Genomic DNA, 15,082 nt, shown 5'->3' on the forward strand with positions numbered 1-15,082 from the left:
GAAATAATTGCTTTTGATATAGTAGGTAGGCCCTCTTTCATTATATTTGCCTGAATGTTCTCTTAGAAGTGTCTCTGAACAGCATACAAATTTAATAATAGTTTAAAAAATATTACAGAATAAGGTATGGTTTCCCCAGAGTCTTTTGCAGTTCTGCAAACATCCAGCAGGGATCTCCTCTACACCCAGTTTCCATCTGAGTATAATTACTGATAGTGTCTGTGATTATACTGTTTGGGCATTTTATAGAATATTAGTGCCTTGAGAGAGTTCTTAGTTGGACACAGATAATGTAATATGATAAAATATTAACCTTATTCACAGTCTAGAAATATTTGGAGGTTGGGCAATGTTTTAAAATGTTTTTTATTAAATGGCATAGTAATTGTAAAGTTTAGAATCTTTTACAATGGGCCTTTTAGAGGAAATGTGAAATGCTGAAATTGCACAGTGCCTAAAAATTCTTTGCATACAGTATTGCTCAGAACAAGTCTTTAAAGAGAATGGATGTGGATAACTTAATTTTCAAGGTTGATCATTTAAGTATTAGAAACATTTTTTTCTCAATCTGTATTTCTTGCCACGTGGTGACAGTAGGATTTACAGGAATTAATAGGTGTTCACTTTCATTTTCTTTGATAGTAATTAGGTAGGTCTTTTGAAATGGAGTTTTTCTTTAAAAATATGTAATTCTAACTAATGTCTCATTTCTAAAAAATTATTTTGTTCACTTAAAACTGACTTCAAAGGAAATGATTTGACATTGTCAGTTTGATGAATGATAGGGACATGATAGATTTTTGAAACCATTTGGGAATAGTTTAATACTTTTTTAAGAAAATGATTATCAGTTTGTAAGTTCATTGAATGAAAGTATTTTTGAAAATTGAACAGTCTTAAACATGTTTCATTGTAGAACTTATCAGTTAATATAAATCCTAGAGATAGGAAATTCAGTGCTTTATGAATCCAAGGAGTAAAAAATAATAAGGAAAGATAAGTGTTAGGGTTAACTTACTTTAGTATGTTGTTGGAAACCAGTAACTTTGTTTTGTATCCCTGTGTGTTAGTGTTTTATGTTTGAGATGTTTATCTTTTATATTATTGGAACGAATTGGAACTCATTTGTAGTAAGTTCTCTATAGTGGTTCATGTAAAATGTGATGTTATATTGGTTCTTCCTTCAAAGCAAATATACTGTTCAGGAATTTTAAGGAATGCTTTTAAAATTTTTGAGTGTGATCTCGTTTTAAGTATAAACATATGAAGAGTAGTGTATGTCATGTACCAAATTTCCTGGGGTGAAAACATTAGCCATACAATTTTCACAAAAGAAAGGGGTACTTTGTAACATTTTAGGATATATTTGGGTATCCTTTTTGTGTGTGCATAATGTAAGTTGAAGGCAAAATACATTTTTATGATTGTTTTTGTCGTAATTAATGTTTTTTAGGCATTAAATGATATTAATGGTAATTTACTAATTTTTACAATGTGCACAATACAGGCAGTTTATATTACTAGAAAGTGTGTGCATTTTAGCAGACAGTAAAACACTAAATAATAATTATGTTTAGAAACAAAATGTGAAACTTAGAGTTAGTAAGAAGCAGTGATCTTTCAGGGACATGAAAAATACTGTATGTTTAAATCCCTTAATTTGGATTTAGTCAATGTTAAATTGAATAAAAGAAAATGTTGATGTTTGGAAAGTGGAAAAAGACATTGGAACATATTTAGTGTGCAGCTGTTGTAGAGCAAATTGAAACTGACGTATTTCATCCTGTGCTTATTAAAACTTTGTCTCTGTGAACATTTGGATCTTTTCTTTTTGTTTCAGATATTTGGTTTCCAGGCAGGACTGACATCTTTGGATTGTAGGGGATCTTACTGCTTACCTGTACCCATTATTCCCTCTTTTAGCACTGCTCTTTATGTTAAACTTCTGAAACTACCCACATGCTGGTAAGTATTATGTTAAAATATGGCTTATGGCAATTTTCATGTATTATGAAGGGGAAAAAACTCAGTCGTGTCTCTTATGCAAGTGTGTTAGTTTTATACAAAACCTTAGAAAAATATCTGAAGTTCTTCTGTCTTTTACTGAGACACTAAAAATCTCTCTTTAATGCCTGAAGTATACTAGATCATAGTCTCTCTTGTGGTAATGTTAACTGTTGTCGGGGTAATAACTGTTAATCCATGTTGCAACTAGAGTAAACTGTTGCTGCTTCATACTGTACTAGTAACTGTAAGGGCAAGTACCTTATTTTTGCCTTTTTAAGAGGATATGGACAAAGATTTTTAAAAGTTGCCATTTAATATCAAAGCCTAAGTATTTGTCACCTAAATAACAATTTCATGTGTATTCATAGGCACTGAGAAAAGTATACCCATAACATAGATTAGACATTTGATATGTCTGTAGTTAATGTATTTTAAAAGAAACGGATATTAGATCATATTTTCATTCGTTTTTGGGTTACTTTATTTGGAGGTCGTATTTCTTTAAATTGAAAGAGGTTTATAGAAAGAAAGCCAGTAGTTATGACTTCTTAAATTTTAGTTGAAAACAAACTTTAATATATTAAAAAGAAAATTGCTTGAAGGTATGAAAAAAGGTTTCAAAACATGAAATATATTCTAGTGAAATAGTTCTACATTGTAAAATTTAGATTACTTTTATTATTTGGATGGAATATATCTTTGCTTTCCCATCCTAATTAGTAAGCTAATTTTTACAGATTGTTAATTTCTATTAGTTATTTATGAAAAGCAACATGACTTCTAGCAAATATATTTTATCTAAAGTACTTCATTTATTAAAAATATATTTCTTTAATAACTTTTAAATGAAATTTATAAATTGCTCACATCTTCAAAAATTTTGCCTATTGATCCAGAAAATTAAAATATAGAAGTTGCAGTTAATTAAGTCTTGGAACCAGTTTTTTTTTGGTAAAATGAAACCATTATTAAATGATCATTCTTAATTTTCTCTCGATAAGTTTAATTTTGTCCTTAGTCATCCATATTCCATGCGTGTCATATATTATGTTGTATAGAGATTTACTTTTTAACTTTTTACTTGTATATACATAACATGTTGTATTTGAGCCAAATTTTATATTCCAATCTATTAAGAAATACCATGGGATATGTCCCAGTTGGTATGTTGATTATCAACTTTAATAGATGTTTGTAAGTACTGTTATCTCAGTTATGTGCTGATTTATTTATCATTATAATACTGAGATTTTTAGAAATGGTGCAATTTACCTTAGAAAATACTTAGCTTTTTTTTAAAGCCAAAATTTTCAAAATGAATTATAGCCTTCATATGAAAAAAATTGAGTATTTAAATAGGCAAGGCTTAGTTTAAGGATGTGAAGGACTTACTGCAAGTATTGTCAAATGTGGTTGAAAATATGCCTGCTGACATCTAGAAGAAAATATTCCATTTAAAATACTAAAAGCATGAGATCACACAATGCTTGTATTTGGAAGTAACTTGATTTTTTGTAGTTAAGACCACTTCTGTGATATTCGAGTGATATTTTTCTATGCTTTATGTGAGTATTTTGCTTTGAAATAGTTTCTTTATATTATTTTCCATAATTAATAGACCATAAACTATAATTTGTTCTTAGCAACTCTAAATTGAAAGTAATACATGTAAAACTCATTAAATTGATACGTATTTTAGTTAAATGAATAAGATCCCAGATAAAATATATCATATAGTGCTTGCATTAAATCAAAATCATATGAGAACTGAGAATTTTATTTAACTCATGTAGTGAGTGAGGATTATTTTAGTAAGGCACCCTGTTTGTATCATTTAATGTCAATTCTGTTCCCAGTATGGTATCTCCCTGCCTCAAATCATACAAGCCGTTTCATTTGAATTTTTAAAAATTATATTCCAGTTTCCTAAAGCACATGTATGATGCTATGTATATTTATATTTATCTATCTACCTACCTACCTATCTATTCAATAAGAAGAGCATATTTACTATAGGCCATGGATTTTAAAACCCTTATACCACACTGAAAAAAATTTTAGTTGGAATGTGTAAGTTAGTAATGGAAATCTAGATTTTATATAAAACAGAAAAGTAGTTTTATACTTTTTGTTTAAAAATGTCTAAATTGATGCTAATCATATGTGAAATTTCAGACTAACATTTATTTTAATCATTTTTGCTAATTTTTAGAAATATATGGTTTAAGTAACATTGAAAATAAGTTATTTTTTTCCTGTATGAATGTTCCTGTTAATATATTTTAACAAGCTAACACTAAACTCCAGTTTCTTGGAATTTATTTTTTTCAAAATATTTTGGTCATATTTTATCTTTCTGTATTACACAGTTTCTAAACATAAATAAACATTTCAAAAAATTTTTTTCTTCATTACTTTATATCAGGTTAACTTTTAATTCTTTTAGTCCCTTAGAACAGGATTAAATTATGTAGGATATAGTGGGAAAGACATAGTGATGATAATATTTAATGACAGGAGTCTTGAGCAGTTAATTCAAATTTTAATTTTTCTCTCTGTTTAGTAAGAGGATGTTTAAAAGCAGGCAATAAAGTATTGGTTAAAGGGCAATAAAGTATTATAAGGTTATTCTAAGTAGGATTAAGGCTTGGTCTCTTGTAGATACTTATTTTAAAAATTTCTACTGTGGTGATAATGCTTTTAGGCTTCTAGATAAATTCTTGGAGTTAACATTTTTTTTTTTTCAGAACAGACAAACTATAATAAACACATTAACTTTATTTCCAAACCTTTAAATTGAAATACTAATATTTTATGGAAAAGTGCATAAATTATGGTGTTTCCTAAGTGAATTGGACCTTTGGTAACCAGCAGAAAGATCAAGGAGCAGAATATTATCAGCATCTCAAAAGCCTCTCTCACTTACCTTCCTGCAGGGTTAACTGTTATTCTGATTTCTAATAATATAGATTAGTTTTGTCTATTCTTGGACATAAATAGAATCATCCAACATATTCTCCTTTTTGACTGGCCTCTGTCACTGAAAGTAATGTTTGGGAGATTCAGACAGCAGAATGTAGTTTTTAGATTGTTTGCTTTTGTCATTATGCAGTATTCTATTACATGAACATTGACCATTTACACATTTTTGATCTGTAATTTTAATTGAAAAATAAGTAAAGTGTGTGTCAATTTATTTTTTATTCCTTTGCCATTTTCCCTTTTCCTTAAGAAGCTTCAGTTGTTTGGGAGATTGGATGTCATTCATAAATATTTTTTGATTTTCTATGTTGTGATAAGCATTGTGGTACATATTGGAATTGGGGAAAGAATACAGTAGAATGCAGTGAGGGTAAGGGATATCCACAGAGCATGAAAACTTAGTCTAGTGGGAGAGGACACTACACACACAAGAAAACATTTGTCTTTCAATGGCAAAATTGAGGCTTAAGCGAAATGTCCTGTTTAAAGAAAGTAGAAAATTTCCTGCGACATTGTGGTTGGTTTCAGAGAGAAAATGGCAGTACAATTGGGTTTTATTGGTTGAATTGGGTCTAGACATCTAGACATCAGGAGATTGTTTGGGGTGCAGAAGTTTCTATGGGGATAATATTGTCTGAACAAAGTCAAGGTTGGTCTGTTGGATCTGAGAATGGTACAGTGGGAGAGGAATTTGGAAGTCTCCTTTTGGGCCTTGACTTGTACATGATTAAGGGTGTCTGAGCTTTTTTAATCTTAAAAAAAAAAAAAAAGGTTAAACTAGTTAATGAAATATTCATTAACCCCACTTATTCCTCACCAGGCTTGTTAAATTGCAATTATACCATAGTCTTAAGTTCATTTTCTCCTATAATTGAGGGTTCAAAAATGTGATCTCATTTATAGAGAGATAGGTGCAACATACTTTGGAAGTTGAGAAAAATTATTTTGGCTTAGAAAGTCATGGAGAACGTGAAGATGGTAACTTCTAAGCAGATTATTAAAGAATGAATACGATTTGAAAGAAAATACTTTTTTATATAGTGTTAGGTTGTTAGGTACTTTAATGAAGTTTTCATTAACAACGCTGTGAGCTTAAGATGATATTCTCTGTTATAAACTAAAGCTCAGGGAGGTTACATAAATTGTCCCAAGTCACACAGTGTCTGGGCAAGGAATCTCATGGAAGGTTATCTGATTCTAAAGTCTTTGGTGCCTTTCTTACCTGAAGGTGTGAAGATGTACATTATCTTTTGTTAATCATCTCCAGAGGCTCAGTGTACTTCTTGCCTTGTAGTAAAAGTGGATTTCTATGTATCGAGAGGACAGTTGAGATAATACAGCTAATAAATCTGAACTCTCCTAGTATCTCCTAGTATACAGTTAATAGTATATAGATATTATTGTAATGATCTCATAGAATTGTAGATAATAGGGTTAGGTGGAATCTTAGACATTATCTCAATTTATCAGTCTATGATGCAGCTTTTGATTTATAGTTGTTTATCCATGGGTTGAACATTTTATTCAGAGAGAGCCAACCAGATTCATTTTTGGGAATCTCTAGAGTTCTTTATTTTATTGAGTCAAAATCTGCTTTCATGTTTCTTCTCTTTCCTAATTATTGCTTATATGTGTCATGAGTCATTTTCATAGACATAAGGAGGTGGGAAAACACGTTTCTTTACAAGATTGAGGGATCCCTCTAAGTACCCATTCCTTATTTAACACATTGGCGTATGTCTTGGTTTTGGCTCATGAAGTTATTGAACAGTTCCTTTGTTTGAGGAAGGTGTTGCTGGGAATCTGTGTTTGAGTTCAGTGTTAATTAGGAAATTTGGCGTTAGTCGGCTCATGGTAATTGACGTGGTGTGTAAAGGCTAAGAGAACAGATACTGATCTTTTTGCCTCCCTGAAACAAAAACTGAAGCAGCCATTTTCCTGCTTTAGCTCAGAATAACACTAGAATAAATGCTTTTAGCTTTAATGGAGGCTAGGCCCTTCAAGATAAAAAAAAAAAGCCAATATTTATTTATCAGCAAACATAGAGGATAAGTAACCCACCCCACAGGGCTCAACATCACGTTGCTCAACTGCCCTGTTCTTTATAATACCACAGTTTGAACCTCAAGAACACAGAGTTGGGGTTTTTAATACCCCTGGAGATAGAGGTTTTTAATTCCCTTTGTTCCAGAGCTATGATTATTTTCATCGGCTTTTGTGATAAATACTGTCTTGAACAGAATGTCTTAAAACTGGTAAGACTTAGTTGGGATGCTACCTCCACTTGAGTGGCAGCAGCCTGATTGTTAGCTTCAGTTCTTGGATCTGGAACGTGCTTTCATGGAATATTTTGAACTGAAAAGAAATCCTTTCATCATCTATTACAATCTTCTCATTTCAAAGATGAAAAGACTGAGTCCGGGAGAGTTCAAATTACTTAACCTAAGACCACACAGTAAATATCAGTGCTGCAGTGTGATCCTCCCTTTCTTGATTCAGGGCTCCTTCAACTGTACCACACTACTTAAAAGTCATTATTACTATTATTTTAATTTATGTATGATAAAATATACAAAACAGAAAGTTTACCATTTTAACCATTTTTAAGTGTACAATTCAGTGGCATTAAGTATATTCACATTGTTGTACTACTGTCACCACTTTTCATTTACATAAATTTTATCTTTTGTACCCATGGAGACAGTAAATTCCCATTATTCCTTACTTTTAGTCCCTGATAACTTTTTACTTTCTCTCTGTATGAATTTGACTATTCTGGGTACTTAATGTAAGTTAAATCATTAAATATTTGTCCTTTTGTGTCTGACTTGTGTCACTTAGCATGAAGTTTTCAAGATTCATCCATGCTGTAGCATATGTCAGAAATTTTTCTTTCCTCCCCCTCTTCCTCCCTCGTGTCCTCCCTAACTTGCTCCTTCCTCTCTCTCTCCTTTCATCCCTCTCTCCCTTCTTTTCTTCTAAATTCATTCCATTTTAAGGTTGAAAAATTCCAATGTATGTATATACTTTATTTATTCATCCATCAGTGGACATCTGGGTTATTTGCACCTTTTAGCTATTGCCAAGTGGTGCTTTCAACGTGGGTGTACAAATGTTTGAGTTCCTGTCTTCACTTCTTTTGAATATATACCTAGAGGTAGAATTGCTGGATCATATGGTAATTGTATATTTAATTTCATGACAAACTACCATTTTGTTTTTCACGGTGGCTGTCCCATTTTACATTTCCACCAACAATGCACAAGTGTTCCAATGTCTTTACATCTTTACCAACACTTATTATTTTAGTTTTTTTGATAATAGTCGTCCTAAAGAACATAAAATGGTGTTTCATAGTAGTTTTGATTTACATTTCTCTAACAACTAGTGATATTAAGCATCTTTTCAATTGCTTATTGACCACTTGCATATCTTCTTTGGGGGAATATATATTCAAATTTATTGCTGCTATTCAGATTATTTTTGTTGTTGATGTGTAGGTGCTCCTTAGGAATTCTCTATGCTAAATTTTTATTATGTATATGATTTGCAAGTTTTTTTCTCCAATTCTATGGGAAAACACTGCTTTTTAATGTTAAGACTCTATCTTAATCGAACTCCCAAACCAGAAACTTAGTTTACCTCTTCTATAAATCTTTTGCTTTTTGTCTTAAAACGTTATCATTTACATTTGACACAGTTTTTTGTAAAAACTGGTATAGCTTGAGCAAGTAAAAAGTGATCAAATGCATATTTGGAATAGTTCTTACTTTGGGGAGGAGGAAAAAGGTAAACTTGTTAGAATTCTTTGTGTTTACAAGTTTATCTTCACAGTAGTTTTTGCTTTTACCATTTACAGAGATAGCTAACTTAGATTGGTTTTTCTGCAGAAAGATTTTATAATTTTCTACATTGTAGGGAGATCTTTTCCCGCTTAATTGTCTTCTCTTACAAAAAAAAACAAACATGTTTTAGGGACGCCTGGGTGGCTCAGGTGGTTAAGCATCTGACTTTGGCTCAGGTCATGATTTCATGGTTTGTGGGTTGGTGTCCCGCATTGGACTCTGCACTAACAGTGTGGAGCCTGCTTTGCCTCTCCCCTGTTCATGCTCTCTCTCCTTCTCTCTCAAAATAAACAAACTTTATATGAGAAAAAACAACAACACGTTTTAAAGATACTTATCTGTCTTCAAAACTTACAGGGCTTGACCGTCTATAGACTGATGTTATAGACCACTTTAATAATACTAAATAGAATGAAAATTAAAGCAAATGCACAACTGGTTAAATCAAAGTGCTTTTCATCCAGGATGGGCTTCAGGAGGATGTAGGTCTCAGAACCAGTAGGAAGATTAGGATATTAGTACCTATTTTAAAATGAACTTGTAAATACCTTCTGGTTCTCATATATCTGGGCTGACACATATATGTGTGTGTATGTGTATATGTGTGTGTGTGTGTATGTGTATGTTGTGCGTGTATATATGTCATGTCAAATTCATAAGCATAGGCTTCATCACTTTTTTTAAAATAAGCAATTGTGCTTATTAATGGAAAACAGGGTTTTTTAAACTACAATAATATTAAGGGAATTCAAAATTATTTTTGTGAGCATTATTCATTAAAGAGATACCATCATAGGCCTAGTGCTCGCACTTGTTCGATTTGAAATCTAAGAGAATACTGAAATATAGCTCTTTCAGTAAGTTAATTCAGCCAAAGCACTTAGAGTTCTGATTATGAGATTATTTCTCTAATGGTGGATGTTAACATTAATTTCAACAATCTGGTGAATATATTTTAACAAGTCCAAGCAGATAAAACACTGTTCTGTGTATGGTCACAGAGCTAGACACTTCAGGGTAGACTGAGATTCCTATAAATCCAGCATTGTTTAGCTGTGTCAGATTCTCTTGAAAGTGACATGCATTGCTGATGTAGGTTTCCGCTTTAAAGGCAGATAAATCAGTATGATTCATTCATCAAAATAAGATTCAAACTCATCAAAATGTGTTAATGACTGCTGAAATTGTGCCTCTACACAATGGCTCTACCGTTCTTAAGATTTTCTAGGTCTTTTAAAGAAGCTTAAGGCAGTTAAGAATGAGAATTACAGCAATCGTCATTTGTCTTAGGCTCAATTCATGCATCCATTTCACATCCAAACTTTAATTTCCTTAAAAAATGCTCTTTTTTGTTGTTCTGAAGCTTTAGATTGGGCACTTAAGAATCTACTGTCTTTTGAGACAGGGTGTTAAGTCCAAATTTTACTGCCTTACAAGAAACAAAATATGCATTTTTTATTTGATTAGTCTTCACATTTACAGAGAGTTAAGCATGATCATAATGAAAATATCTTATCCTGGTAAATTTCTCCATGATATCATATGGTGAATTTGATTTGGGAAATACATAGCGCAAATTGTTCTTGTTTCAGCTTTCTCTTTTGATTTGGATAACTTGTTGAAATAGCTTCCCCCTTCCCTCCGCCCTGCTTTTGTATTACAGTTAACTCCCTTTGTAAGCTCAGTTTCAATCAAACTTCTTAAAGCAAGTGGCTGGGTCTTATTAGTACTATCTACTAAGGTGGAATAATTTTATTTGAGCTGTATTCTCAGGTCAGGTATATAACAGTGTGGACCACATGCCAGATGGCTCTGTGCATGATGTAACTTAAGTCTTTTATAGGATTCTGTGTTTTGTGACTTGGAATATACTTGCATGGTCTTGTTAATGTAACCACCTTCCCGTTATTAAGCATTTCCTTGCATATTTCTTAGAACTTTTCTTTGTTTTGCTCATATTTTTTGGTTTGTCCTTTATTAACTTTTTCATGATTCTTTTATATGCTTATCTGGGTGATTAAAACAGGGAAGGATGACAAGAAAAGACAGGGTGCATATGTTCTTGTTTTGTGAACAGTGTTCCGCATTCAGTTGCAATTTTTGTTCTTAAAACTCCATTGAGTTTGTCCACTGTTTGTCTGCCTTTTTGCACACTTGATACTGTTCTATGTTCATTCAGGTCTATTTTACAGGTAAGTGACAAATGTCCAGTATGTGCCAGACACTCTCTGCAAGGCCTTAGCTATGGAGATACACCAATAAACAAAATTGGCAAAATGCCTGCCTTTATGGCAGTAGAAAATACACATTCTATAAGTTAAGGGAATATTAAAATGAGAAAAAATGGTTTAAGAGGCAGTGTATATTGTCTTTTATAATCTAATTTCATAAAATTAACCTTTTTACTGTCTTAAGCCTTGTAAAGAGACGTTTACATAGGTTTTTTTTTTTTTTTTTTTTTTTAACATTTATTTACTTTTGAGAGACAGAGACAGAGCACAAGCGGGGGAGGAACAGAGAGAGGAGACAGAGAATCCAAAGCAGGATCCAGGCTCTGAGCTGTCAGCACAGAGCCCGAGGCGGGCTTGCACTCACAAACCATGACCTGAAGTTGGATGCCTAACAGACTGAGCCACCCAGGCACCCTAGGGTTTTCTTTTTTTCTTTTTCTTTTTTAAATTTTAATTCCAATGTAGTTAACATTTGGTGTTATATTAGTTTCAGGCATATACATAGTTTTTGATTGCATTTTATTTTTGAATTAGTCTATATTTTTCTGTCTAATTTTGTTAATGATTCATATTTGAACTGAAAACCATTTAATTAGTGGTGGATTGGGGGACCTGGGTGGCTCAGTCAGTTAAGCGTCTGACTTCTGCTCAGGTCATGATCTCACAGTTCATGGGTTTGAACCCTGTGTCAGGCTGGTTCTGTGCTGACAGCCCAGTGCCTGGATCCTGCTTCAGATTCTGTGCGTCCTTCGCTCTCTGCCCCTCCCCAAGCAGTGCTCAGTTTTTCTCTGTCTCTAAAATATTCTAAACTATTTTACTCCTTTCATACATATCTTTGTCTTATTAATGCACATACATACAGTGAATAGTGTATACAGTGAATAGTTTTAGATCTATGTGGATTAAGACCCAAGGTTAGTCCCCAGTACCGTTAGTGAGGGAGTGTCTTTAAAAGTTGGCATTAAGTTTGCATTATAAGGAAGGCATCTTCCATAGGAGTAGGCTTGCTAACTTGTATTTTCTTTAATAAACAGATTTGTTCAGGTGTACTTTACATAGCGTAAATTCACCCATTTCAGGTATGTAAATACAGTGATTTCTAGCACCTTAACTGAGTTATGCAGCTGTTACCATGAATCAGTTTTAGAACATTTTCACCCTCCCAATAAGTTTACATGCTCATTTACAGTTAATCCCCAGCTCTAGCCACAGGTAACCACTTTCTTTATAAATTTATTTTTTATGGCATGTGAATAGAATCATACAAAATGTGGTATTCTGTATCTGGCTTCTTTCACTTAGATAATGTTTTTGAGATTCATCTTTGGCATAGCCAGTAGCTAATTTGTTTTTCATTCTACATCTGTATGTGGCTTTCCTTAACCGAGTAAAATATATTCAGGCTTGCCAATAACTATCCATACCCTTATTCAGAAATGTTTAAATTCCAGAGTTGTATGCATGGCTTTCAAACCTGGTTACAGTTGTTGCTACAACTGTGACTTGGGATGTTCTGAGAATGTCCTTTGTGTCATTAGCCCCTTCTTCAACATCAAATACATAAAAGCTTTTGCATAATTTTTGTGATAATTGCTTTAAAACTTATTTAAATGTAGAATTTAACTCCTATCAGGGAGATGAATAGCTGGCACTGGGTCTTTTATTAATAGAATTTAAATCTTTGGTAAGTTAATTCATTTTGAAATTGCCTAGTTTTGTCATTATAGGACTTTATAATTTTCGCATCTTGATTGATTTTATTCTTTATAATTGCCTTAATGGTCCAGGACCTAGCATATAATTGATTTTTAATAAATGTTAATTGAAATGAACCAAAGTAGAATTTAATAATTCTATAAACATTTTTAGATCAGCTAACATAAACTTTGAAGACATTAGAAAAAAGTACAAGTATACTAGGTCATATTAATGTTTAAGGAAGAAAAGGTAGGTATATTTTCTTTTTGTTCATCTTCAATTTTTTAAATAAATGATTAGCTTTAATATTGTAAAGCTAATATTCTAGCTTCTGAAGAGAAACATAAGTTAAATGTGCCATTCTTGAATATCTTAAATTTTAGTTTATCCTAATAAGTGCAAATATTCAGATATGAGTGCTCTTGGAGTTTCTGTTTCTAGAGATTAGTTGTTTAGTCTCATGATGATCTTTATTTTTTGGGGGAGGAATAATATTTGAAGGTGAATACTTAATTTTTCATACTTAATTTCTCAAAATATTCTTTTATAGAAACCCTATGAGTAATGAAAAAAATCACAAAAGTATTTAGAGGTATGGCTACACCTGAAAATACTAGATAGAACTGTACCAAGCTTTCATATTACTTTAGAGTTGTGTAGGATGTAGTTTATAAAGTGCCCTGTAATGGATTATTACATGAAGTATACCAGTTTTCATTAACATAGTTCTCATATTAAAACTAGAGTATAATTTAAATATAGCAAAATTCAACAATTTTATGTGTACAACTCAATGATTTGTGACAGATATATATATACTCATGTGGCTGCCAAACTTCTTTCTGGTCCCACTGCAGTTAGTCCCTTTCTCTTTTCTTGGAGTGCATCAACTTTTGGTGAGAACAGTTGGCTCATAATAAGGGGTAATGCCGGTGTCGATTCAGGGTTGACTGGTTAGCGTGTTAGCTGGTAGACTCACTATTCCTTGCTTTGTTGTTCCATCTTTCACCCAAACTCATCAGACAACTGATTCTTTTCAGTAGGGCTTGTGGGATTTCTCTAGGCCACTGTGTGGCCAGAGACTGAGTCTCATAGCATTTTCAGTTACATAAGAAAATATTTTGTAAATAGATTTTATATATACGCATTCACATATTTTGATTTCATTGAGTGAAATCAATGAAGGTAGTGTTTTTTTAAAGCATAGTTTAAGAGAGTAATAAAAGAAAAATAGAAACCTAATTTTAACATGTGAGATATCATAGGACTCTAAAGTATTTTAAGTGACAACAAGCACAGTAGTCTAAATCTTTAACAAGATTAAAACTTTTTAAAAACGTATTTTACTGTTCTCTGTATTTCATTTAATTTATTTACAGCCTTGTATTTGTATCAGGGTGAAAAATTGACCTAAATTGCATTTGCAGTCTCAACTACCAGTTTGTTCATATCAGAAAGAATAGTTTTATTGTGTAAATCCCTGTATTTATTTATGTTTCTTTTGGGGAGTTGGGAAATAGAGAATAGACATAAATCTAGGCTTTACCGATTATGAATGTTTTCCCTCCAAAGAGGTCATTGATTTTTCTGTGAATTTATCTTGATTGAATGATTTTTAATAACACATCTTAAAGTGAAAAAATACTACCTCCTAAGTAATCTTTATAGGAGTAATAGTCCAGAATCTTAAATTTAATAAATAACATGATTGTTATTTAAATTGCTATTACACTTAATAAATAACATGAACATGTTTTCATCAGATGTTCTGTTGTCTCTCTTAGTACTAACTTTTAAGCCTCTGCTTATGCTGTTTTGGGATTTATTTTGGTTAATTTCAACACTTTGCAACATTTTAGTTATAATTTTCAATTATGAAATTATAAATCTTGTCATTGTATTAATGATTTTATATTTTACTATATAAAGTACATTTACTTAGAATATTAATGCATTCTTGTTTGAAAAAAATTCCCTTGAAAGAACAGTTTTTATTATTTAACAGTCCTCTCAGGCTTTATTTTTTGTCATGTTTTGATTCTGATCTTATAATGTGTTTAAATGACCAATTGAAAAATACCTACTTTAAGTTTTTAGAGTGTGCGTGTATGGGATTAAAAAGACATGAAAAAACACTACTATAGGTAAATAACATCTGTCTTTATATCAGTTAGATGTTTCTCTTTGATTTTTTTTAAGTGCATGAAGAGCATGCAACACATGTTAACAACCAGAGAGTGTTGGTCCAATGAGAACAGGAGGTTTTCTTTGATTTTCCTGGTGGAAAACTTGATATTTTCCACATGGAATTTTATGATC

At 32.0% G+C, this 15,082-nt stretch overlaps 1 protein-coding gene across 17 annotated transcripts in view; it reads left to right on the top strand.

Moving 5' to 3' along the window:
• Positions 1–15,082, top strand: part of VPS13B (vacuolar protein sorting 13 homolog B) — a 798,280-nt gene that overhangs the window by 127,854 nt on the left and 655,344 nt on the right. For all 17 annotated transcript variants that reach the window (XM_042972776.1, XM_007073303.3, XM_042972777.1 and 14 more), the window contains exon 16: positions 1,841–1,965. In XM_042972776.1, coding sequence (XP_042828710.1) covers positions 1,841–1,965 — 125 coding nt within the window. The remainder of the gene's footprint in view (positions 1–1,840; positions 1,966–15,082) is intronic.

Source organism: Panthera tigris, chromosome F2, assembly GCF_018350195.1.
Source record: "Panthera tigris isolate Pti1 chromosome F2, P.tigris_Pti1_mat1.1, whole genome shotgun sequence".
Classification (NCBI taxonomy): Eukaryota; Metazoa; Chordata; class Mammalia; order Carnivora; family Felidae; genus Panthera; species Panthera tigris.